Source organism: Callorhinus ursinus, unplaced genomic scaffold, assembly GCF_003265705.2.
Source record: "Callorhinus ursinus isolate GAN/ISIS: 27379988/994484 unplaced genomic scaffold, GSC_fseal_2.0 scaffold30, whole genome shotgun sequence".
NCBI classification, from domain to species: domain Eukaryota; kingdom Metazoa; phylum Chordata; class Mammalia; order Carnivora; family Otariidae; genus Callorhinus; species Callorhinus ursinus.
Genome location: NW_027397092.1, coordinates 17,052,789 through 17,080,524, shown reverse-complemented (window position 1 = coordinate 17,080,524; position 27,736 = coordinate 17,052,789). Strand labels below are relative to the sequence as shown.

The window sequence follows — 27,736 nt, the reverse complement described above, 5'->3', positions numbered from 1 at the left end:
TTCCTGAGAGGTGGGCCCAATCGTAGTGACACCACATTGTCAGGGGCCATTTATTTTGTAAACTCAAATTAACAGGAAGCAATTTCACTAACAGATAGTGCTGCTCGATGAGTTCATTCCCATTCAGGACTTATTTTTAAAATGTCCTTAAAAGCTGTGCAGAGTGGGGGCTAAAGAGCTGAGTCTGGTATAATGGAAATTGTGTGACACGATGTCTCACCTGGGAAAAGCCATACACCAAAGCCTTTCCCATTACCTGTGAGGCCCTCTCCCCCTCACAGAGCTCCCCTCCAGTGTGAAGAGGGGGCGGACAGGGGTGTGCATCTGTGAAGCTGGGCTTTGGAGACTGAGGGCCCAGTTAGAGAAGGGAACTCGACTCAGCAAATGCTCCTCCACTCTGGAGAAGCTCTCAGACTGGCCAGGGCAGAGACACATGCAGAGAAGAAACCACAGACCTACCTACTCCATGACCCAAGGCAGTGGGATGCACCAAGGAGATGAGCCAAAGACCAGTCCCCAGGAGAAGGGAGGCACACAGGAGTGATCTTAAGTCAGGGCAAATCATTACCCAAATCACCCCCAGGGTCAGTGTAAACCGGATGTAATATTCAAAGAGACACAAAGTCCTGCCCTCAGAAGTAGTCTAAGAAACTTCAACTCTGACTTGGCATTTCTTAAGGAAGACTTTGCATTTTCCTCTCTTACCACTCCCCCACTACCGTACCCGAATCTCTCTTTCCCCCTCCTGCCCACACAGCCTTCACCCCCAGCTGTTTATTTCCTCAATCAACTTCATTTATTTCCCGTTCACGCATCACCCAGGCTCCCCTTCCTAGGAACAAAGAATCTGCATCACCTGGGAACTGTTAGAAATGCAAATGCGCAGACCCTGGTGCAGATCTGCTGGATCCCAACGACCTGTATTTCACAAGCTGCCTAGGGGATTCAGAGGCGCTTTCGAGCCACTGTGTTACCTTAAAGGGGAGCCCAGCAGCTGATCCACAGCCTTGCTGTGGATTGACAAACAGCTCAGGATGGAAAAGCTCAGGGCAGAGAATCCCCAGAGATAAGGCCCAAGGGCCAGTGGGTGGATTCACATAAAATGCTCCCCCACTTTGCCGCCTCTCTCCCCTGCCCCTTCGGTGCAGTCTCTTGCACCCATTCTCCTGATGAGGCATTAGAGAAATCTGGAAAATGAGCTGACCAAGACTCGAACTCGTAGAGGCTGGGCAGTGACAGCAGACAATCCTCTTTAAAGGGAAGGAAGTGGAGGAAAATGCCTGGACACTCATACCACAGGGAAGCTCGTGCCTTCCCTACCACTCAGAAGGGGGATCTCTGCCACAAGGCAAGGAGAGGAGACTGAGTTAGGTGTCCTGGGGCTCACCTTTGGTCCGGTGGTTCTGCAGCTGCTGTTCGCCCCTCTGCAGCAGACGCCCAGGATTCAGATAATCATGCAGCTGCTTCCTGGAGATCTGAGCCCACAGCTGGGGACCCCTGCACCGCCCCCCCCCCACAGAAGTCCACGCCACTCTGTTCTGGGGTCACACAGAGTCAGGAGGAGCGGCTCAAGGCAAAAGGAATGGTGGGACCTCTGGCTCTAGGTAGGAAGGATTCATGTGTCACTGCAGGGACTGGGAGAGACCCTCCCCCCACCCCACCCCGCGCCCGCTCCCCCAGCCAGCGGCTAGAGGCCACACCCCCAGGTGGAGGTCAGTGCTTCTCTCCTCTTTGGCCGCCCTTCAGCATTGCTCCTCAGGAGCCTGGGCTCCTGGCAGGTAAGCAAGGACAAGAAAGAAGGCTCCTTATTCTTTGCACTGCCCGAAGGCAAATTACATGCCTGGTGTTCACAATACTTTTATTCCTCTTGTTTGTCACGAATGTCTTCCACACCCATCATCTCTGGGGTGGAGGGGCCTTGTGTGATCCCAATTTTACAGATGAAGAAACTGAGGCTCCCCCAGTTTTCGTCCTTCGGAGCGAGAATACGGCGCATGATGGGCACCACCGGCAAGCTTGTTAGAAGTCCCACTCCAGCCTCCTGAATCAGAATCTGCCTTGAGCAAGATCCCCAGCTGAGTGTGAGAAGCACCGGACTGGCTAATCTGGAGCCAGTCCCACGTTCTTCTGGAATTAGCGAGGCCGCACGTGGGGGTGGTCAGAACCTAGGGGGTTACTAGCAAAAGCTGGTAAGAGAGCCCCTGTTTTCCAGCCTGGGGGCCTCTGTGAAGCCACACCTATGCTGCTGCTGGCTATCCTGAAGGAGGGCAGATGGCCAATGGCATTCTCCAAATTCTGGGACCGGAGGCTTGAGGGAGTGTGACCCAAGGCAAAGGAAGAGCGATGCTGCCCTCCTGTGGCAGCGTCCGTGCGGCAGCTCATCCGCGACCAGGTCAGAAGGGGCTGCGGGAGGACGGGCAGATTCTCACCCAGCCAGCCCTGCGACAAACAAGGCCATATTCTTAGCAATTCAGTTTTGGAGGGCAGAAGCCCCACATTCGAGGCAAACAGCGTCCCGGGAGATCAACGTTCGTCCTCACAGCTGGAACGGGGATTCCCTGCTCTGCCATCCACCTGCTCTGGGCTCTTCACCCGTTTAGGGCCCTTCCTCATCCACAGAGCGCAGGCTTGGGCTTGGGATCTGATGGGAAGCAGAGTTCTAATGCTTTGGGATTGTTATTCATTGAAAAGAACGCCCTTGCGTATTCAGGCATTCCCTGAGCACCTTTGGCATTTGTGGGCTCCATGCTGCCTGAGGGGCTCGTTTCAAGCTAGGCAGAGTCCACCACCCTTCCGGTGGGGAGGTACGATTGACAAGGACGGGACAAGTCAGAGGAGTGGCCCCGGCCCAGCCCGGAGATGCCCTTACTACCGCAGGGGCCTGGGTCCGATCCCACACAGCTCTCCTGGTCCTCACAGCACTCTCCCCCGAGGCCTCTAATAGTCTCCCCACTCGTGCTGCTCATCCTCAGAAATGCTTCGCTGGGATTTACGTCTCGGAAGCTGAGCCATTGAGATGGGTTTTCCACGTGTTTCCAGTTTTCTCTTCGCCAAACATTAGCCAGGTGTTAACTGAAGAGACCGGTATATTTAAAAGTTTTAAGTGCAAGTAGAAAAAAACAATGTGGTGGGTAAGGGCCTGCTAACCTATGGTTAAGAAAAGAAGTGTTCTCTCTCCCTCCATGGATCCAGGACTCCAAATCCAACAAACAGTCCTGGCCTTCGAAGGAAATACATTCAGACACAGCCAGTGAAAAAGCCCAAACACAACTCTATTTGTATTTTTTATCTGCTTGTTGTGCTTGATTCTGGGAAATTGCACTGAGGAGTTAGAAGTATGTATCACCCCCATTCTCCCTCTATCCTGAGAGCAGGGGCCCAAGAGGAGAGACAGGGTCGGGATTAGCTTGGCACTCAGGCTCATGGCTACTGGACAAATCTGGAAAGCAGCCTGTGCCTTGCCAATTCCTCTGAGGGGCTTCCCTTCCCTGAACCCTCAAAAACTTACTCTATCCTCTCTTCTCCTGAAGTGTTGCTCCTACCACAGCATGGCCGTGTGTCCGTTCCGCCTCCTGGCCTGAAGAAGTCGCCTCCTTCATTTCTCCACCTACGACAGCTACTCCAAACAGCGGTATCCAGCTCACAGAGGACAGGGGCACTGAGGGTCATGTCCCCAGCTGCTCCAGCCAGACGCAAGGGAGAAGCACCCAGGGAAGGAATGCACTGCCAACTCCAAGGCAGCATGGGCCACAGGTAAGTGGTGGGAAGAAGCCCCATTTGCACACAGAACCTTGGACCCAGGTTGCTGCCCAATCTCCCTTCTCCCCTAGCTGATCTGTCATTCCAACTGGGCCATGCTTCTTGACCAAGAAGCTCCCCCTGCAGCTTCACTGAGCCTCTGAGGCCCGGCTCCCACACTCTGAGGTCACCCCCCCAGCCACTGCCACCTATCCCTTCCTAAACTCCCCTGCTCCCTAACCTGCCTCACACATGATCGCTCCTCTCCAGCAGCTCCTTTCCTCCAGAGCTCCCACGCTTGCTCTTCCTGACACATCCCAACTCAAGCCTTCAGCCCCTAAACCAGGAAGACACCCCAACCCCCAGCTTCCTTCCACAACCGCTGTAGCTTTGGGATCTCTCAACTCCATCCTGAATGACTTCCTAATCCTTCCCTCGCCGGACTCACACCAGCCTCACACTGGCTTGTCCACGGACCCCTACAGACTTGAGGGTCTACTCCTCCCACGTCTGCTGCTCCACGTGCAAAACCTGGGGACCATTCTTTTAAAAAACTTTTACATTACAAAATTCCAAAATGCTTATTACGGAAATCTTAGAAAATATCAACAAGCAAACATGGACAAACAGCAGTCACCCACAATTCTGCCTTGGAAGGAAACCACTTCATTCTGAAACACCCATCTGGTTTTCGTTTTTATGTAGAGTCCATGTTCCTTCCAAACATGGGAAGCTGTGTGCGTATTCTTAACCTACCTTTCTCACGTAAAAATACAATATTCTTGCTGTTAAAGCCACTTTTAAAAAAATGATTGAAATACATCAAGTGCACAGAAGCATATCAAGAGCCAGATCAACCAAATCTCATGGAGCCCTGGAAGCCTGCATTGCATGGCCGTGTCATTATGCCACAGCTTAACTACATGCCCAGCTTCGAGCAGCAAAGTTTTCTTTTTAAGATTTATTTGACAGAGAAAGAGCGCAAGCACAAGCAGAAGTGGCAGGCAGAAGTGGGCTCCCTGGAGCTTGATCCCAGGACCCTGAGATCATGACCTGAGCAGCAGACGCTTAACCGACTGAGCCACCCCAGCGCCCAGCAGTTATTTTCAAATCTTTCCTGTTCCTTCAGTACCAGGACCTACCATTTCCCCCTTTGTTTGGCTCATTCCCTCAAACGTGGATTATTTTTAATATCCTGCTACCTCTCCAACTTCTCCCAGGCCCAACTCATTCTACACACATCATATGGGCATCCCTAAAACACTGTCACTCTCAGGCTGAAAGGTCTGTAGCCCCCAGGGCTCCACACCAGAGCCCAAATGTCTCAGCCCCTCCACTTCCACCAACAGCTCTAGAAAAAAACACTTCGGATGCTTGGGGAAAAAAAAAACAAACTCAAAGGCCACTAGTCTAACGCCTCTCCGTGAATCCTTACCAACCCCACCGAGCTCTGAAACTCTTCCCATCAAGCTGAAGCTGCCACATTGCAAAACCTTCACACCAGCCCGGGCTTCACCTCCAACACCTTCTTCCTCAGTGACATGCAGGGTGCCGGCTCCTCTCTTCAGTAAGTAGGGCTGTTACTCTCCTTCCACATGATCCCAACACCCGTTGCCCTGGATGACCGCTAGCTGGTCCCAGGCTTCCCACTGAATGTACCACATCCCACTCCTTCCCCAAGGTCAGAAACCCAAGAGTATGCCAACCTTGCCGCAGATACATTCGTTGAAGGTGGCTGACACAAGCCCTACTGGTAGGCCCTGGCAGGTCAGCTCCTCCTAACACAAAGCACTGGGACTGTTAAGTGGCAGGACTCTAGGGATTAAGGCCCTACACCCCTCCCCATGTAGGCCCCAGGCCTTATAGTTAGGTCTCTTCTGATGGATTCGACCCACTTCAACACTCCTTACTACCCCACGTTCACACCAACACACATACACACACAACCACACATCCAGTGGTGGCCAAGTGTTACTAGCATACTCCAGGCCATGGCATTCTTCCAAGGAGCAGGCATCAATCCTGGCACTGGTCCTCAATAGGGCCATAACCATCTTCTGCTGTTGTCAAAACCCTCAAAAGGACAGACAACACAAGAGATGGATTCCTACATACCAGAGAACTGGGCCAACATTCAACGTGGGAGAATTTTGAGTACAGAAAAAGGGCAACTTCTTGCCACCTGTTAACAAGTGGAATTTAGTTAAGAGGACTCCTACCTCTGGAGTTTTTGTTGAATGCGCGCGCTCGCGCGCGCGCGCACACACACAGACACACAGACACACACACACACCCTTCCTTTTCAGAAAAATTAAGGAAACCATTCCTGAGTGTAAGACAGGTTTCTTTTATTAATTTTTCCTAAACTTGTCTGTTTATTTAATGTTTCTCTTAGTGTAAGAATGTGACCTGGAACTTTAACAAACCAATTTGGATAATGCAATCTGGATAAATTCTTGTCTGCAAACAAGTCATCAATTATCACACTCTCTGGCCTGGCCTCCAAGTAAATCCAATTGGTCTTAAAGGCTGTCTAAACAGAGAGCAAGCAGACCACATCATCTTATTTCTAGTTTAAACTTTTAACTTCAATTTCACCCCCATCCCAACATCCACACCCTCCCCCACACAAAAAGTTTTCTTAGAAGAAATGGCCATTGCCGACTGAGTCAGTTGCATAAGAATTGGCTTAATCCTGCAGCCAGCACACCAAAGTAGCTACTGGCCTCACTGCAGGCCAGCTGGAACTCAAAGCTGACAGGTACAGGATAGACAGTCTAAGGACAGGGCCAAGTCCTGGTGCTACAAGGCTTCCATGCGAGCTTACACACCAACACAAATACACTTCCACCTTCCTCCTCTAAGCAGGGTTTCTCTATAGCACTTCAGAACTTGGCAACACTCTAAAATTTTTTAGTGCAGAGATGGACAGAAACTTATTCTAAGTAAGCAAAGATCATGTTATTTCTAACATAGGCCAAAATTAAGAGAGGTACTCTGTTACACAGATAACAATTATTACAAAGATCCAAAATGTAACCAACAAAGCTTGTAAGTTTCTAAGGCAGGTACCAGCTATGGCCTCTAATACAGGCTTCCCTTGGAGTTTCCAAAATGCTTCCCTATCAACACTACCATAAAAGGCAGTCACAGGGAATGCTTTGGTGCATCTGACATTGGCCACACAGTAAGAATGCGGTGTTGCTCAAGTCAGACACCAAGCTTCTTTAACACTAATTTCAGACTCATCCAGTACAGTCCAGTGTATCTTAGGGTTTGGTGTTTTTTTCTTTTGTATGATCTGTCAGCTGTTTAACACATAAATTGGCAGGTTCATGGCAGATATTAACACAACATACAATTAATTGTGAATGAGCTAAAAAGAACTTTTAACTCTTGTCTTAGGACTTCAAGCTATACCTCAAATTTACACAGAACATCTCTCACCTGAATGAGCACGCCAGGATACAAGTCTTTACACCATAATTAACAAGAATCAGTTCCTCAGCTCAATTTACCATGCCTACATCCAACAATACATCTATCCAATTCTAACCTTGCAAAAAGAAAATTATTTAGACTTGATGTTTGGGGTATCTGTGAATGCATTTTCAGGAACATACTTTCTCAGGAAGAGCTTCCAGGTCCAAAATCCTCAGATGCCAACTCACTGCAGGTGAAGGGGTCTATTTTCCCAAGAGCAGCACTCGGGCATCTGTAAGAGGAGCTCCTTCCCCGGAGCAGGGCGCGGGGAGGGGCGGGAGTCTAAGTGGAGTGGAAGTGCAGCATGAAGGAACTCAGTGCACGCCCCTCATGTTCTGCCATGTTCATCCAGGCCATGCCATGCTCTAGTCCCCAGAAAGCAGGGACCCCAGCCCCATCCCCACACCAGGTGGGGAGCCTTCGTGGCAATCTCCACTACACATTTTTGAAGCACAATTTCCAGAGTTCCTGCCACATAGGTCACAATGAAAAGTCTGCTTGACAGCTAGTTAGAGCCTTTGCTTATAGCTCAGCTTTCCAAAACAAACTTATCCTTGTGTAAGCATGATTAAACATAAAAGGAGTGAAGCAGAAGCTCGGTAAGTAAGACTAACTGGGCTTCTAAATAGTACCATTATGAAAAAGATACAATGCACTTAATTTCTGTATCTATTTAGAAGTCAAAATGCTCCATACATTACCTATATCCCCTCCCACGAAATCCCCTAAAAACTGACTAAGAAATCTCCAGTATTTGATTGCTCTAGTTGATATTTAGAACAAAGTTGACAACTTAAAGCTTTATAATAGTCTGTTTTAATATAAACAATTGTTGGAATCAATCAATGTCCATTTCAGGAAGCTTCTTGTCTGAATCCGAAGGCACCGCTGTGTCTGTACCCTGCTCGGCAGCCTGAGGGTCTGGGCTGTCTCCTTGTCCATCCACTGGTCCATTCTGCTCTGCATTTTTTTGCTCCTCTTTTGGAGGTTCCACTTTGGGCTTGGGCTTTGAAACTATAGGGCTACAGATACTCATCAGCTCCTAGAACAGCAAAGGAGAGAAAATTGTAGGTTCTTAAAAATAGTAAATTTTACATGATGTTCTCAACTTATACCCAAGTCCACCCCCTCCCAACCAGAAGCCAGAAACTAAGATGCACTAATGAAGTTCCCTCCTAAGTGTCACTTTAAGGACCATTAATAATAAATAACAGGGCTGACAAGGAAAGACTATTAAATATTCAAAGCCATAAATTACCTTAATTTTAGCTTCAATCTCTTTTGCCTTGACAATTGGATCCATAGTCAGACTCTGCTTGTTCTGAAGATTCAGTTTGTTATTCATCCACTCCATGGCCTCATTTGTGCTTTTTTCCACCTTCATCACGTCAGCAGCATCCAAATGGTCATACTGGTCCTCCTGCAACCAGGAGACAACCAGGCAAGTGTCAAAGGATGATACTCTCCCCACCCAAATATCTAGTTGTTTCCCGTCTTTCAAAAACATAGTCTTTCTAAAAATGAAGCACATTCAGCCTCACCATCCAAATGGATATTCAATTCCTTAAAAAAATTCAATTAAGAGAAAGTAACCCCAGTTTTTAAAACACTCAGGAAATAGACTTAAGGGCCAAAAACATACATAAGGGTAGCAATTTAAAGACTTCAATGTATAAAAAGCACATGCCTGACAATCTTATGAAGGTAATTTCACAAACATGACATTACAGGTCATTAAGATGTGAGAGCAGAGGTTTAGGCATGCTACTTAGGAACCAAAACAATACTGAATACAATTTTTTAAAGGAGACCTTTTAGAAACAAAATTTTTTCAAAATTAAACAAGCCAAATTTATCACTCAGAAGTTTCTTACAATGACTATCCATCAAGAACCTAGAGTAGAGTGGAGTGGTTAAGAACCCAAGATTTGTGGAGTCAGACCTCAGGCCAAACCCCACTTCTCAATAGTAACCTTGGGTGTTACTTAAGGACACTGAGGCTTAAGGAAGTTAGAAGTTACCTCTAACTATTACTGACATGACCACCTACCTCATTAGGGTACTCCTAAGGATTTAATGAAATAATGTATTTACGGAATGTATATCACAAGTGCTCAAAAAATTGTTAAGTAGTTTACTGTTCAGACAGTCCTACATCTGCATAATAAACCAAACCATATGCCTAATGGTTCTCAGAAAGACCAGGACAGAGCAGGTTAAGTCACTGATGAAGCATCTGACAGCAAGAAAAGGAAATCGAATACTGCTCACTTCCAAATGCTACCTATTAAAGAGTAGTTCTTACTAAGATTCTATAAAATATTATACCCACTACACTAACATCCAAAAAGAAGTATTTAATATTAAACAATAGTTTAAAAAAAGCAAAAAATCGCTATATAAATGCCTCAAAACTTTAGCAAAGTAACAGTAGGATAAGAAAAAGATACCTTGTTTTTGAAAGAGCTGATTACTTTCATATACTGTTGGATTTGTTTCCCTAGTTCTTCAAATAATTTTGGTCTTTCTTCAGATTCCTGGAATCGCATCTTAATAGGTTGACCTAGATTCTTAACATAAGAAAGAATGTTTAAACTATCAGAGTGTATCGTTTCTACAATTACTGAGATCTACCACGAATTAAAGTACGTTTCATCTCCGTGTGCTTGATGTGAAAAGCTCAGTATCGCTCCCCATTCCACTGAAATCCATCCTTAGGCTAGATATGACAATATACCTCTATACCATTCCATGTGGAGCCACTTCAACTTGTCACTGGAGTCCTAATTCTCAAAACAGAGTGGGGAGACAACCCAAAAGGAGGTGCCTCCTGATAGTGATATACCTTCCTTAATTAGAAGCATACCTGCCAAAAAAATTTTTTGAAAATGAAATCTGATGAAGCCTCTAGTTCTAACCATCAACTTATCCGATGGTGATAAATAACAAAGAAGTGAATTAGAAATAATAGCACAGAAATGAAAACCAGGAAAATCCAGACTGGGTGAAAATCTGACCTAGGACATCTGATCTTTTTAAATAAATGAGAAAGGGGGCAGAAATGATGGAAGAACTACACAGATTTAAGAGACAATGCATAAAATATATGGTCCTTAGGGGTATTCAGAGTCAAACAAACTAAAAACTAATTTATAAAACAATTAGAACTTGAAAACTGAATACATGGTGACATTAAACATGATATTAAGGAATTTTTTAAAATGTGATAATAGTATAGCTTAAAGTTGTATTTTCTTTTAAATACATACTGAAGTATTTTCAGAATAAATATAACATGAGGGACTTCCTTCAAATAAATGGGAGTGGGAGGGAGCAGAAACGGAACAAAACTGGCCATAAGCTGACAACCATTAAAGCTATTATTTGACATCTCCCATAATAAAAAGTAAAGCAAAAGACTCCATCGGAGAGGTCTCACTGGAAGCTCTTGTTATCCTTCCATAATGACAGGAAAACTGCAGGCACTGTCCTTGAGCAATTCCATTCAGAGGTTAATCACAATGGCCCAGTTTGACAAGAAAGGTAAGTAACCCACAGAAATGTGAAGTTCTTCCCGTGCATTTGCATCCTTTTGCAAACAATGGCCTCAACCTTGGATCATTTTTTGTATTTTTTTAATAAAGTTTTATTCAAATACAATCACTTCATTCATTTACAGTCCTTAACTGAGAGGAAAGGCATGACGCTGGACGTGCACTAAAACACTCAGTGTACCAGGAATGAACCAGGGACCTTTAGATCTTCAGCATAACACTCTCCCAACTGAGCTATTTTGGCACCCTCATTTTTTTGTACTTTTAACCCTAAGGTTTAACGACCAGATTCTTTAAATACAAAACAGATACTTTGCTTTACCAAAAATCAAAACTGTATGAACAACCCTGCCTCAACTGCACTACAGGTGCCTTCAGGACAGGTCAACATCTTTCTATTCTTTCAACCACCACACCCAGAATGCCACCTCTTTCAGGAAAACGTTTTAAGTCCAAACTGAATTTTCAGAAAAATAATTTTGCGCCATGGCTACAAACAGGAGCCTCCCTGGTAATGCATGCAGCCTGTTGATTGTATGGGTTGCCTTAAGGGACCTTGGAGACATCCCTTTCCAGTGGACATTGAGGTCTGACTTCATGCTATCTCCAATCTAGGCTGCAGACAGGTATGCGGAGTGCTTTTGGAAAGCCCCAGGGCACAGTAGCCAAGGTCCACATGGGCCAAGTCATCATGTCCATCCGTACCAAGGTGCAGAACAAGGAGCATGTGACTGAGGCCCTATGCAGGGCCAAGTTCAAGTTCCCTGGCTGCCAGAAGATCCACATCTCCAAGAAGTGGGCTTTACTAAGTTTAATGCGGATGAATCTGAAGACATGGTAGCTGAAAAGCAGCTTATCCCAGATGTCATGGGATAACATCCCAGATGACCCCCATTATTGGGGTCAAATAATGCCTAATCGTGGCCCCCTGGACAAATGGCGGGCTCTGCACTCATGAGAACCTCGGCACTGCCCCCTCCCTATTCATGCCCATCACTAAATCCTACTTCCTGTCCAAAAAAAGAATTTTGTTACTGTAAGGTTCTAAAAACAAGAAAATGACAGTAAGTGATAAAGGGTATAGTTTTTCAATCACTTTCAGCCTGTCTTCACTACTTGATATGAAAATTCCTCCCAATTCTGAGAGAAATCCTTGGAAATTACAGCATGGGTTTAGGTTTCAGAACACTTCTGCTTTCAAGAATCATTTTTTTTTTTTTTTTACAGTCAAAAGGAAATGCTTTCCATCCTCCTGCTTTATTTAAGTAAGCTCTAGGCCCAACATGAGGCTTGAACTCACGAATGTAACATCAAGAGTCACGTGCTCCACCAACCGAGCCAGCCAGGCACCCCAAGAATCACTTACTTTTAATTCTGCCAATTTATCGACATAAACTTGCTTTGGCTGGTCTTCTCCATCCTCATATAACCAATTTTCAGTATCTTCTAGTTTCAAGGTAAAACTGTTACGATCCTAAATATGAAGAAAATATTATGATTAGGTCAGTCAAAAATCAGCTCGTTGCCCAGCGAAGTCAATAGGCAAAGGCTGCAGTATCTGAATTTGCTTTAAAATACGGAGGGGATGGGACAGACAAGGGACATAGACAAGAACAGCAATGTCACTTGCTTGATAGCTACAGACAGTTTTACTTCTCTCTGTTGCAGGGGATAGGTTTAAAATTCGGGATAATTTGGTTATTTGAAAATTTCAGAAATAAAAACTACATTTAAAAATATGTAAGCTGGGGGGGCTTGGGTGATCAGTCAGTTAAAGCGGGAAGCCTGCTTCTCCCTCTCCCACTCCCCCTGCTTGTGTTCCTGCTCTCGCTGTCTGTCAAATAAATAAATAAAATCTTTAAAAAAAAAAATCTTTAAAAAATGTAAGCTACATAACTAAAATACTGTATTGTTTAACAGCTGCTAATAATAAGTAGCTCTTAAAAAATAATTTTTATAACTGTGCAGTGACAGATAATTAGACTTATGTGATTATTTCATAATATATACAAATATCATTGTGTTGTACTCCTGAAACTAATGTTGTCAATTATACAATTTTTTAAAAAAGTGAATTAAAATACAGAAACATGAGAGAAGGGTGGGCTGACTTACAGAAAAATACCAGGTAAACAAAAGCATGCAAATATATCAAAAAGTGATGCATTAAAAAAAAAAAAAAAAAGAAATGATTCACAAAGACAAGACTTTGGGAAACACTGCACTAAAAGAAACACAAAACTTTTCCCCAAAAAAGCCCATTTTTAATCATTTGACTGTGTACCTACAGATGCCAGAAATGTGCCTACCACAATTTAAGGCTGCTCCCAGAAGACACCTAGTAGGTAGGCACATACTTACATCTTCGCTCACAAACTTCTCGTATTCCCCATTAAGCTTGTCTCTCATCTCGTACACATATTCTTCCACTGCATTCTTGGCATCATTCCTCTCCTTCTCCAGTTTATCCTGCATGATCATCTTACCCTGAGAACAGTGTAAATTAGAAATTCAGACAACTGAGACAATATCCTCTTAAATACTAAGTCCTGTAATTATAAAAGTGGAGAATCCTTCTTCCCCAAATCCTTAGTTCTGCAAATCATCCAAGAAAGGAGAAGTGGAAGCACTGTCCCCAGTAAATTATGAAGATGAACTGTGAGTTCTGTGAGTGTGCTTAGAAAAAAACAGTAATAGAAGTATCAAGATTTAGAAACTCAAAAGCAAAATAAGGAAAAGAACTTAAGACGAGAACTTTAAGAAACTATTAGCTCCATGTTGTCACAAGGTGGTATACTCTGCTGTAGGATTACTATACGATAACAAGAAAATCAAATGATTCACACAGTATAAATGTTACAGTTCTGTAAAACAAATCTAAGATCCAAGAGACACATGATAAAAAAAAAAACAAACTTCAAAGACAACAATTAATTCAGTACTTTGGGCACCAGGGTGCCAAACCTTACATCACTCACAGTAACAGGAGTTCAACACTGACTAACAACAGGGGAAGGAACTAAATACACAAAACAGCACTACCATGAATGCTTTGATGTCCCCTACTGATCAACGTCCATGACCCAGCACCTCAAACATCCCAAGCACCCAAGTGAACAAATACACACGAACCCAAACATGAATGATACCACCCTAAACCAAAGACATGTCAAAGATGTCTTAACAGAGCTTCTAGCTATAGACACATAAAACTATAAAAGAATTTTGATATGACATGGGATTTGCCCTTGAAGTACCCAAAACTCTAAAATTACTCCCCTAAACTCCAAACAACTGAACATGCATAAAAGGTCACTAGACAGAGAGTTTTAACACTATGGCCACATTAATCTGTTAGCTTCTTGTTCTAAGAGATCTGAAATAACCACCTCATTTTCAATGTACAAGTTGAGCATCTCTCTGTCTATCTGCCACAACAGCTGATTCTCAATTGGCAGGTCCACGGTACTGGTCTTCACTTTTGCCTTCTTGGCTTGAGGTGGTTGGTCCATCTTTTTGTCTTTTGATCCAGCTTGAGAGGTCTGAAATAACAAGAAATCATCATTAACAAACACACAGACTATCTTAAACTTCCAAATGGGTCATGTTTCAAGAGCTCTTTTTGGTTTTTTATTAGTTTGTTTTCTAATGATATAAATAACCTGGGATGACTACTTATAATATCTAGAAAGTTAAAAACATAAGTATTATATGAGTAGTCAAATCCAAAGAAAAAGTAACAGTGGGTGCCAGAGGCTGGGGGGAGGGAAAGTGGGGCAATGGGGAGTTGTTGTTGAATGGGCACTTCATACTAGGAAAGGCACCAGCTCTCAAGCCACCTCAATGAAGAAGCCTAAGTAGCAATCACCCCCCTGAAATGTCCCACAGCCCCACAGCATGTGGTGGGAGAAGCAGCTCTCCTTTCTCCTCGCCATCTCCCCACATACACATCGAGGAAGTACTTCTCTCTCACTCTGCTGCCCCCAGTCATACAACATGAAGGGTTTTCCACCCTGGAAAAGGCCTTTCTTTTTCCTCTCCCCATTATATTTTCTTTCTTATAAGTATTTGCATAATTAAATGGAAGTAATTAAACTTTATTAACTGATGTGAAAATGAGTAACAGACTGAAGCCATCTACGGGCTCTGCCAAACTTTTTTAAATGTCACAATCAGAAATACCTCACAAAGTGGAACTATATTTTGCAATGTCATAATTTGAAAGAAAACATGCTTTCAATACTGACACCAAACTTAAACATGAAAACTTGGAAGTTAGAATTAAAAACAGGATTGTAAAGGATTCAAAAATGTTACATATTCATTTAAATAAATACTTGGGATAAATATACTATTTACACTATTTACAAAATACATGTAAATATTTTATTATTTAAAACACTATCTTTGGGACACCTGGGTGGCTCAGTATGTTAAGTGTCTGCCTTTGGCTCAGTTCGTGATGCCAGGGTCCTGGGATCGAGCCCCGCATCGGACTCCCTGCTCGGCGGGAAGCCAGCTTCTCCCTCTCCCACTCCCTCTGCTTGTGTTCCCTCTCTGTGTCTCTCTCTCTGTCAAATAAATACATAAAATCTTTAAAAAAACAAAAAATAAAAAAATAGGTTTGAACTGCAGAAGTCCATGTATATAGAGTTTTGATAAATAACAGTACAATACTGTAAATGTATTTTCTCTGCTTTATAATTTTCTTAATAACATATTTTCTCTAACTTACCTTACAGTAAGAATACAGTATTTAATAAATGTAACATACAGAATAGGAACTAATCAACTATTTGTGTTATTCTGGTCAACTTAATAACTAGTGAAGTTTTTGGGGAGTCAAGTTATATGCAGATTTTTTTTTACTGCATAAGGGTCAGGATCCCTAACATGCACACTGTTCAAGGGTCAACTGTGTAACTACCTTGTAAGACACAGCATCTCATATATGTGTTAAGACATTACAAATCCTATTCTAAAACACAATTATACCTCCATTTCTTCAGACTCTGCCTTATTTTCTGCTGGCATCTGCTGCTGCTCTTCAGCATGTGGTTCCTCCTGGTCTACTTGCATCTTCTGAAAAACAGGTCACATCGAATCCCGAAGCTAGGAAATACTAACGGAAGACTAAGCAACCTTCATGACATACTGGCAAAATCCCATGGTATGGAATTCCTGATCAATTACCAGCCATCAGAACGCCTGGACTCAAATTCCAGCTATAACACATATGTTACCTATTAATATGCAAGTTTTCCTCTCTGGATCTCAGTTAATAAATCTGTACGATGGAGTGAACACTTGCCCTACCCTACCCGTATGTAAACAAGGGTGGCTGTGGAAATGCTTTGTAAACCACAGCAGTACTCATCTTAAAGGAGGGTGGCAACATTTAACACATATTTCTGAAGAGAGCAGGAGTTTCTCCACGCTTCCTCCTGAGTAAATTTCTCTCAAAAGTCTCAACATTTTCAAGCAATTCTTAAATTAGTCTTTTCATCCTTGCAAGTACAACCATTGTGTGCATTAGGGGAGGTGAACACCTTGAAAATTCTGTTAAAAGAACAAAGCCTGGGGGCGCCTGGGTGGCTCAGCCAGTTGAGCTTCCAACTCTTGGTTTCAGCTCAGGTTATCATCTCATGGGTCATGGTTGGTTGAACCCCATGGCAGGCTCCTCACTCAGTAGGGAGCCTACCTGAAGATTCTCTCCTCCTCTTCCCCCAACTCGCATGCATACACGCGCGCTTCCCTTGAATAAATAAATCCAAAAAAAAAGAACAAAGCGTGACAATAATGACAAAGAAGGGAAAAGTTTGTGGAGACCTGAATCACCGGCTTGCAATGTCTGCAGCTCAGAAGAATGACCTCAGAGGCTTCTAAAAGTGATACCGGGGCCTTAACCCAGACCAACTCACTAAGACCTCTGGAGACTCAAACATTTGTAGTTTCATAAGGCTTGATTTTGATGCACAATAAGGATGAGACCAGGGCACGACTCCAATAAATGACTGTAAAATCAACTTATGAAAATAACCAAGACTCAAAGCATTCTTCAGTAATGAGAATCAACAACAACTCAACTTGAGAAGTACATGGTCTGAAGAGAGAAGCCAAACTATATTCCATTTCTGTAAGAAAGACTGCATAAAGACCTTCTGCTAGTTCCCCCGTGCTAGGATAAGGGGACACAATGCAAACCCACTCTCAGCAGCTGTCACAAGGTTCCTCCCAACCCAGTCAATCTGTTAGAATTTCTAGACAAGTCACCAGTACACCATCATAAATGGCCTAAAATGGTCTAAAATGTCCAGATTACCTCTTCCTCCTTTGCATTCTGATCTGTTTCCATCGGTTCCTCATTTTCCTCAAACTTGAGCACTTCCACTAGAGATGCACTGGACACACTGAAGATGCCATGGACGTTTACTCGAACCTTGACTTTCACTTTTGAACTGGAGCCATCAGACTGAGGAGTGACTTTCTGAACTAAAAACTGAGCTAGGGACATATGAAACAAAAGAGAACACATAACCTGAGAGGACGAATTCAAACATGAATATATGCCCATACGGCCAGGTTATGCCCATTTTTCAGTGACAGGTCAACTAATTTTACTAAGTCATTAGATTTCTCCTTCTTCTCTCATAAACAGTCAAACTCTCAGTACCTTGTCCCAATTAAGAACTCACACATCTCCTAACCCTCCAAACATTTTCTTACCTCTGGTCCCTTATTCCAATTCATCTTTATATGCCACTGCCAGGGAAGTTCCTAAACCGATGTCACTTCTCCTCTACTGAAAAAACCCTAGTGATTCCATACTGCTTCTGTCATTTATCAAGAAATTGCCATACATCAAGAGTCAATTACTACACCAGAGTTTTACTTAGGATTTTTAATTTACAAAATATGAATTCTCATTCTTATTCCTGTTTTACAAATGAAGAAAACAGAGTAGGTTAACTTTCCCACAGCTTCTAAGTGCCATTCAGGATATTCCTAATACTTCTAATACTTTACTCATGTATTCTAAGTCTGTAATGATCATGTAATTCTAGTTTCTCTCTCACCTAGTGTAATTTCCAGATTATAAGAATTTTTGAGGGTCTGTGAAGACTCTAGCCAACATGGCTCCATAACCTAGGATAACGACATAACTATTTTCCAATGATTTTCTGTGTACATCTTATAACTCTGTGTTAGGGTGAAAATTGAGTTTAACTCCTTTTTAGTATCTACGTATTATCACATTATGCACAAGGTATACCCACTATGTGCATTAACCAAGAAATACTGCCCACACAATAGAAATCCAATTAAACAGTAACCATCCTGCTAGTAGTGAAGTGGTCACAAGCCTGGAAGAGGTTTTTTGCGTGGGATTTACAATACCAAATTTCAGATTATACTTGCTAGCTCCCAGTTCTCCCAAGTACATAATTTTTCTTTTTTTTAAGTTCCCAATTCTACTTACCTATAGCAGGATCTGGATAGGGCAAATCCTGCAGGGAAGTATAATAGGCCTCAAGAGTGAAAGGTTCCTTTCTATAAAATGTGAGTACTTTAGAGAAAGGAGCAGAATGATTTTTTGTAAAGACTTCACAGTCACTAGATGGAGGAAAAAAACAAAAACACACAAATTTAAGATATTCCTGAACACTTTTACCAATTTATTCTACATCTGTAATTATTGCGTGGCTCTAGTTACTCTTCTCATGCTCTTTCATCTGGCATCATTTCCCGGATATAAGAGGTTCCAAGGAAAAAGAAACTTACATATATATCTATAGATATATATAAAATCAGTTTTAAGGACTATAAATATATTTGAATAAGTACATCAAAGGCACCAATTATTTCAGCAGGATCAATTATAGTAAACTAAGTAAGGAAACAAATTTATTCTCAAGACTAAAATAAGGCATCACTTTGCTTCATGCACTGTAATGTTACAGATCTGCCGAAGTTGAAATGGAGGGCAATATTTTACTCAGACTTAACACTAAGTTAACTGTAAGTATAAAAATAATGAATAAATGTTATTACCTTGACCCTTCTTCAGCTGGAGAATTCCATCTCAGAGATATGGGATATGGTACTACATCAGTTATAGAAAATTCTCTGACTTTGAAGGCAGGCGATAAGATTGCACACTAGAATAATAATTTTTAAAAATACCGTATGACAAGTACAGACATTATGAACTGTTATTATCAGACCTATAAATAATGACCTCAAAAAACCACCATCAACAGTTTTTAAGTGTTTACATTAATAATTTAACGATGTGTGAGTAACTGGTTTTAAAAACTTTCAGATTCAGGAAACAAACTGAGTGTTACTGGAGTGGTTGGGGGTGGGAGGGATGGGGTGGCTGGGTGATAGACACTGGGGAGGGTATGTGCTACGGTGAGCGCTGTGAATTGTGCAAGACTGTTGAATCACAGATCTGTACTTCTGAAACAAATAACGCAACATATTTTAAGAAAAAAGAAAAAGAAGAGGATAACAGGAGAGGAAGAATGAAGGGGAGTAAGTCAGAGGGGGAGACGAACCATGAGAGACGATGGACTCTGAAAAACAAACTGAGGGTTCTAGAGGGGAGGAGGGTAGGGGGATGGGTTAGCCTGGTGATGGGTATTGAGGAGGGCACGTTCTGCATGGAGCACTGGGTGTTATGAACAAACAATGAATCATGGAACACTGCATCAAAAACTAATGATGTAATGTATGGTGATTAACATAACAATAAAAAAATTTAAAAAGAAACTTTCAGATTAACTATTATCTAGCCATCACTTTTCATTTTTCCATGAACTCCAACCTTTACTTAATGTATGTACAATGCTACTTCATATACAGACAACAGATAATGTACCAAATTCTAGTAATATTTCAGGCTTACCTATGTTTTTATTACATTAATTCAGCTTATTCCATGTTATAGATTATAGAGTACAATTCATTTATCACCACCACCTTTGATATTCATTGGAAAACTAAAATTTCAGAATCTTACACCTAAAGATCATCCTAAGCTATCCTCAGATTAGCTGGATATAGAAAACCAATGCCGTCTTGGCACAATGACCTATAAATGGATGGCTACCTGTGAAAGAAAGCTCACCTGCAATGCACAGCCTCGAGTGACAGCTTCATCAGCATTTAGTGTTGTACTAAGCTCTTTACCAAAAAATTTGCTGATCTTCTCTTTCACTGCAGGGATTCGCGTCGCGCCACCAACTATCTCCACTGCATAAATATCTTCTTTCTTTAACTCTATTTTAAAATGATTAGAAAAGACATTGAGATGAAAACAACCTTTAAATTAGTACTTCACAATGAAATTAAGAGAGCAATATAACATCTTAACAAAATAACTTAGATTCATAACAAAACCCTGCCACTCCTTCACCCCCTCACCACCACCACCACCACCACCACACACACACACACACACACGCACACACAGCTGCGGCATCTGAAAACAAGTAGGTATATGTTCTAATGCACCAGGGGCAGTGTGGCACAATATCGGGACTTAAGAGGACAGGGCCATGAATACTAAATGCCCTACATCGTAGAGACCCCATAATCTCTGAAACAGGCCCACGTAAAAAATTGTTAAAACATCAATAGTTAAGCTAGCCACAAAAAAAATTAGAGGGCCTTGAAATACTGAGTTACCCCTGACATGAAAGAAAAAAGTATTCGAAGCACACCTAGCCCCATCAGCACTCCACCCAGAGCATAGGCTTTGTACAGATTATTAACACAGGTACAGCCTCCTCCTGACATAAGTAAGAAAGGTGCACACCAAAGCTCTTCTGTCAGTCATAAAATACTAACACCACCTGGTTTCATGGTCACATTTTATGCAACAAATACTGACGGTATGTTGAGAAGGGCTATTTAAAGAAATGGGCTATCCCAGTATGGAAAGAACATGCCAGTTTGCCTAATCACTCTGATTTAAGAGCTGACCTTTGTCAAGATGACAGTACATCTCAACACTCTGAAATACTTAGCAACCAACACAACAGTGGACTCCAGGTGAAAGTATGCTGAAGGTTTTAGGAAAATTAGTGATACATTACTAAATCAAATATCTACTTTTAACTAGAGATAAAATTAAAGCATCCTGTTAAAATAACTATGTGGTTATCACATCCTCCCTTGGCTGTATTTCTCAGTCAGCAAAAGATTCAGATAGAAAAGCCTATACAAGTACTACAAAGCAACAATGCAAAAGACAATTTTTACCACTATGAAATAAATGGGATGTTTATATCCATCTGAGTCTGAATTAGCTTTCTTGAGAAAATATTAGATTTCCCTGGACACCATTATCAAAAGAGGTGGGAGCAGGAGGGGGGGTGCTCCAGAGGAAAGACAGACATAAAAAGAAGCTTACTGCAGCAATGAAGTAGTGGTATATACGATGAAAATTTGTGTAACTTAAAAAAAAAGTAATAAACAACATTTTCCAAAGAGCCATGATTATACAAACAATTCAGTCACATTAATACTTACTGGCTTGTTCCAAAACACTACGAAGTGGTGGCTCCACTCTAGCTAAGAGATCATCGCACATCTCCAGAAATTTGGCCCTATGAAAAAAACAGCAATAAGTTTAAATCACATTCCACTTTTATGGGGGGGGGGAATGGCTATAATCAAAAAGGCAGATATTAACAAGTATTGGCAAAAATGTAGAGAAATTCATTCCTGGTAAGAATATAAAATGGTGTGGCCATTTTGGAAAAGAATTTGGCAGTTTGGGGCGCCTGCGTGGCTCAGTTGGTTAAGCGACTGCCTTCGGCTCAGGTCATGATCCTGGAGTCCCGCGTTATCAAGCCTGTTTCTCCCTCTGATCCTCCCCTCTCTCATTTCCTCTCTTTCAAATAAACAAATAAATAAAATCTTTAAAAAAAAAAAAAAGAATTTGGCAGTCCTTCAAAGTGTTAAACATAGCATTACCATATGACCCAGCAATTCCACTCTAGGTATATAACCAAAAGAACTGAAAACATACGTCCACACAAAAACTTGCACATGAATGTTCTTCACAACAGCATTACTTACAACAGCCAAAAAAGTGGGAAAAAAACCTAATTCCTATCAAGTAACATTCAGGAATAAAAAGGAATGAATACAGTAAGAGAGACCGATAAATGTTAAAACATGGATACACTTTTAAAAAATTATGCGAGCTGAAAGAAGCCAATCAAAAAAGAACACGTATTATATGACTCCATTTATATGAAATGTTCAGAATAGGTAAATCCCAAGACACAGAAAATAGATTAATGGCTCCCTAGGACTGGAGTAGGAAGAACAGATGATGAAAGACAGCTCATGGGTACAATTTCTTTTCTTCAATACACTTTTTTATATGTTTTAGGTTTACAGAGAAATAAACAGAATGTACAGAGAATCCCCACATACCCCTCACTTACCGTCCTCCCCCAGTTCCCCTATTAACATCTTACATGACTGTGATCACATTTCTAACAGGTGATGAGCCAATACTAACACATGACAGTATAAATTAGGGCTCTACGGGTTTTGACAAATGTATAATGATAAGTATCCAGCTTGATGGTATCAGATGGAATAGTTTCACTGCCCTAAAAATCCTATGCTCCACCTATTCATCCCTCTCTCCCCCTGAACCCCTGCCAACTACTGATGTTTCCACAGCCTCCATCGTTCTGCCTTTTCCAAAATGTCATATAGTTAAAATCAAACAGTACGTAACTTTTTCAGACTGGCTTCTTTTGCTTACAATTATGCATTTAGGGTTCCTCCGAGTCTTTTTATACCTTGATAACTCATTCAGGGTGTTTTTCTTTGAGATGATGGAAATATTCTATAACTGGGTTGTGAGTATGGTTGCCCAATTTTGTGAATGTACTAAAAAGCACTGACCAGACACTTCAGAAGTGTGGTTTTTATGAATTCTATCTCTGAGGTACAAAATAAACACACACAAATGGCAAAAATTTAAGACCACTTATACCAATATTGGTGAGGATATAAAACTAAAACTCTTACAATGTTGGTGAGAGTTTAAAAGGAGTTTTTTTCCCTAACAGCAAAAATAAACTGGAAAAAGCTAGTGTTCTTCAAGAGGATAAAATACACCTACAATGGCACACTAGTCAACAACACACAAGAAGGAACAAATGACAGATACAACAACTCAATGAATGTCAAATTTTACACTGAGCAAAACAAGCCTTACACAAGACTACACACTGGATGGCTACATTTCTAAGCAGTCCTGGAACAGGCAATTTTCATCTCCGACCCCTTAAAATGAAAAGTCCCTGAGGATGAAGGCCCAGGGAAACATTTCCAGAGATGATGCACTGTCTCCTGAGAAAGGTATTAGTCCACTGTCAAAACTCAGCAAAGGAACACTTCAAACTTGAGTATGTCATTATATAAAAATAAAACAAAAACTATAAAATAGTGAATTCTGATTAATATGTATACTTTGGGGGACGCCTGGGTGGCTCAGTCATTGAGCATCTGCCTTCGGGTCAGGTCATGATCCCAGGGTCCTGGGATCGAGCCCCGCATCGGGCTCCTTGCACAGGGGGAAGCCTGCTTCTCCCCCTCCCACTCCCCCTGCTTGTGTTCCATCTCTCTCTGTCAAATAAATAAATAAAATCTTAAAAAAAAAAAATGTGCATACTTTGGTATTTGGGGAGTATACAGATGGATGTCTGCAATTTAGTTTGAGGTGCATCAAAAAACAGAACTGGTAGGTAGATAGGATGGATAGATGAATAGGTACAGTTAATGTTATAAATAGAATCCAAGTGGCAGGACAGGGATGTTCACTATAAAATTCTTTGTTTTGCTGCATATTTGAAAATGTCCATCATAAAAAAATGGAGAGACTCCTGGAGAGGAGTCTTGAAAGATGGCAACAGCAGTAGTAAAGGCTTTTTGTTTTTTTAAAATTTGTTTGGAAAACTAATTCCCACAGCTATAAAATTCACCTATTTAAAATGTATAATTAAATGGCTTTTAGTATATTCAGAGCTGTGCAACCATCATCACAATCAATTTTAAAACACTTCTGTCACCATTAACCACTATTCCCCTGACCCCCTCACCTACCCCTCAGGCCTAGGCACCCACTCATGCTGGACATTCCATATAAGTAGAATTATACAAAATGTAGTCCTTTGCAACTGGCTTCTTTGACCCAGCATAAAGTTGTCAAGGTTCTTCCAAGTTATAAGCATGTATTTTTACCACATTTTTTTAATTGCCAAATAATATTCCATTGTATGGACATACCACATTTTGCTCATCCATTTTGGTAGTTAATGGACATTGGTGTTGTTCCCATTTTTTGGCTATTAGGAATAGTACTGCTATGACCATTCATGTATGAATTTTTATGTGCACATGTTTTATTACTCTTGAATGTATACCAAGGAATGGAACTGCTGAATCATATGGTAACTCTAGGTGTAACCTATTTTAAGCAACTGCTGAACTGTTTACAAAATGCCTACACCATTTGAGACTGCCACCAGCACTGTATAAGTATTTCTCCACATCGTCTTCAAGGCTTCTGACAACAGTAATCCTGGTGGGTGTGAACTGTGTGTCACTGTGGTTTTGATTTGCATTTCCCCAACAGCTAATGATGTTGAGCATCTTCTCATACCCCTAACTGACCATTTCTGTATCTACTTTGAAGAAGTATCTATTCAGATCCTTTGCCCATTTTTTAACTGCACTGTCATTTTATTATTCGATTGTAATCTTCTCTATATATTCTGGTTACAAACAGTATAGTTTTTTAATCTCTTCATATCCTATCAAATAAATACAGAGAGCAACTAGGATAGCAAAACCAAAACCCCATTAACAAAAAGAGGTAATACAGTATCCCCCACAAATGCCAAAATACAAGTGGGTAAAGAAAAACCACCAATAATTATATAATTCCTACAAAGCATGAGTATCTGTGCAAAAGGAAACAGAGGAAAACAACAGGGCATATAATGGACCTGAAAAAATAACCAAAAGTCAGCAGGCCAATTTGAAAACAGCAGATGAAGTCAGGAGAGGTTGCCACACTCCAGAACAAGAGAACATAAAAAAGGTTCTCAAGGGCGCCTGGGTGGCTCAGTTGGTTAAGCGACTGCCTTTGGCTCAGGTCATGATCCTGGAGTCCCGGGATCGAGTCCCACATCGGACTCCCTGCTCGGCGGGGAGCCTGCCTCTCCCTCTAACCCTCCCCCCTCTCATGTACTCTCTCTCTCTCTCAAAATAAATAAATCTTTAAAAAAAAAAAAAAAAAAGGTTCTCGATACGGTACATTAAGAACCATGCTGAATAGGAACCAATAAACTCTCTATAGTAACCAAGTTAAGTTTCCTTCAAGAAAAAAGGGCCACGATGAGGAAAAACTGCTGATAAAATCCAAACCAAAGAGAACAACACTGGAGACAAAGGAAGATAGAATAAGGGAAAACAGAAAGTTAAGAAGCCACATTTTTAAAATACTTCATAAAAACAAAAGGGGGCACTATTGAGCAGTGAATTCAGAAAAACTCTTAGCACACTCCAGTCTAAAAGTTCAAAATACTAAAAAAAAATGGGGGGGAGGGGGATGCCTAGGTGCCTCAGTCAGTTGATGGTCTGACTCTTGGTTTTAGTTCAGGTCATGATCTCAGGGTCGTGAGAAGCAGACCCGCAGCAGCTCTAAGCTCTGCAGGGAGTCTGCTTAAAGATTCTCTCCTTCTCCCTCTGCCTCTCTCCGCAATGACACTCTCTGGCACACTCTCTCGTAAGTAAATCTTTTTCAAAAAAAAGTTCAGGAGGGGCGCGTGGGTGGCTCAGTCGTTAAGCGTCTGCCTTTGGCTCAGGTCATGTTCTCTGGGTCCTGGGATTGAATCCCACATAGGCATCGGGCTCCCTGCTCGGCGGGGAGCCTGCTTCTCCCTCTCCCGCTCCCCCTGCTTGTGTTCCTTCTCTACCTCTCTCTCTCTGTCAAATAAATAAAATCTTTTAATAAAAAAAATTAAAATAATTAAAAATTTTTTTAAAAGTTCAGGATTATAGATTTCACATAAAAATGAGACTAAGCAGGGGCCCCTAGCTGGCTCAGTCAGTACAGCATGTGACTCTTGATCCTGAGGTCCTAAGGTTGAGCCCCACAGTACAGTTTACTTTTAAAAAAAAAAAAAAGGGCAGTGGGGTGGCTCAGTTGGTTAAGCCGCTGCCTTCAGACTCCAGTCATGATCCTAGGGTACTGGGATGGAGCCCCACATTGGGCTCCTTGCTCAGCATGAGTCTGCTTCTACCTCTCCCTCTGCCCCTGCCCCCGCTTGTCCCCTCTCTCTCAAATAAATAAAATCTTAAATAAATTAATTAAATAAAAAACAAACAAAAAATGAGACTGGACAAATTCACTGAGACAAAAAGTAGACTGATAATTGCTTAGGGTTAGTGTGGGAGAAATGGAGGACTGCTAATGGATATATGAGGTTTCTTTTTGGCCTGATGAACACATTCCAAAATTAGATCATGGTCCTTGTTGCACAACCTTGTAAATATACTGAAACCACCACTGAATTGTACACTTTAAAGTTTGACACATTTTATGGTATATGAATTATATCTCAATTAAAAAAATGATTCAGAAATGAAAGAACAACAGAATTACAAAAACTAAGAATAAAAGAGTACCAGAAATGAAAAATAACCTAGAAATGACACAAGGACAAACACCCCAAATAGTGGCATAAAGGGATGAATGGAAAGAAAATGACAAATATAGACCATAGTCAAGAAAAGATCCAACATACTTACATAAGAGTTTTGAAAGAATAAAATCAAGGTACAAGAACAGAACAAGTACTGAACAATGTAATTCAAGAAAACTTCCTTGGTATTTAAATAGCTGTGAAACTACATACCGAAAACACACACTGCATATTCATACCTGGGGAAAACTGAACAAAAGCAACCAGCAACAAAACCCTATTACTCTGGTAAATTAGACTTTCAAGGAAAAAAAAAAAAATATATATATATATATAGGGGCATCTAGCAAAAAGAAAGAAAACTGAAAAAGTACACTGTCATAATTAGACAGCAATGCTATATGCCAAAAGAGTATTATTAATTATTACTCCATTTAAGATAATCAAGGAAAGGGGCACCCAGCTGGCTCAGTCAGGGGAGCATGCAACTCTTGATCTCAGGGTTTTAAGTTATGCGACCCTTGATCTCAAGGTTGTAAAAGTCTGAGGCCCACATTGGGTATAGAGATTACTTAAAAATAAAATCCTTAAAGAAATAAATAAGATAATCAAGGAAAGAATACGAGCTAAGGTTATGTTCTATCCAACCAGGTATAAATGTGGAAAATGATCATCAACATGCAAGAACAGTACAGGGTTCACATGTGCCATTTTTTTAAAAATCTATCAGAAGAATATCCTTCCAACAAAATGATGAAGACACATTAACATAAAGCACTAGTAAATAACAAGCCTCAGCAAGGATGTGGTGAAATTGAAACCCTTATACATTGCTGGTAAGAATGTAAAATGGTTCAAATGCTGAGGAAAATAGGGGCGCCTGGGTAGCTCAGTCGTTAGGCGTCTGCCTTCGGCTTGGGTCATGATCCCAGGGTCCTGGGATCGAGCCCCACATCGGGAATCCCTGCTCTGCGGGAGGCCTGCTTCTCCCTCTCCCACTCCCCCTGCTTGTGTTCCCTCTCTCACTGTGTCTCTGTCAAATAAATAAAATCTTAAAAAAAAAAAAAAAGCAAATGCTGAGGAAAATAAATTGGCAATTCCTCAAAACACTAAACACAGAATTAGCATACGACTCAGCAATTCCACTCCTACATTTACCCAAGAAGAACTGAAAATGGTCAAAACAAGACTTATTCATGAATAGTCATAGAAGCA

At 41.6% G+C, this 27,736-nt stretch overlaps 1 protein-coding gene and 1 non-coding gene across 3 annotated transcripts in view; one reads left to right on the top strand and one right to left on the bottom strand.

Annotated features, from left to right (window-relative positions):
* Positions 1-6,065: 6,065 nt before the first annotated feature.
* Positions 6,066-27,736, bottom strand: part of HSPA4 (heat shock protein family A (Hsp70) member 4) — a 48,064-nt gene continuing 26,393 nt past the window's right edge. For both annotated transcript variants that reach the window (XM_025860815.2, XM_073878667.1), the window contains 12 exons: positions 21,315-21,391; positions 19,909-20,060; positions 18,828-18,934; positions 18,256-18,389; positions 17,098-17,279; positions 15,771-15,857; positions 14,165-14,317; positions 13,137-13,262; positions 12,142-12,249; positions 9,672-9,791; positions 8,480-8,641; positions 6,066-8,263 (listed from right to left, as the gene is read on the bottom strand). In XM_025860815.2, coding sequence (XP_025716600.1) covers positions 8,060-8,263; positions 8,480-8,641; positions 9,672-9,791; positions 12,142-12,249; positions 13,137-13,262; positions 14,165-14,317; positions 15,771-15,857; positions 17,098-17,279; positions 18,256-18,389; positions 18,828-18,934; positions 19,909-20,060; positions 21,315-21,391 — 1,612 coding nt within the window. In that variant the 3' untranslated portion in view covers positions 6,066-8,059. The remainder of the gene's footprint in view (positions 8,264-8,479; positions 8,642-9,671; positions 9,792-12,141; positions 12,250-13,136; positions 13,263-14,164; positions 14,318-15,770; positions 15,858-17,097; positions 17,280-18,255; positions 18,390-18,827; positions 18,935-19,908; positions 20,061-21,314; positions 21,392-27,736) is intronic.
* Positions 11,215-11,343, top strand: LOC112815211 (small nucleolar RNA SNORA70). Its single transcript, XR_003205949.1, has one exon. It is a non-coding gene; the product is annotated as a small nucleolar RNA SNORA70 (small nucleolar RNA).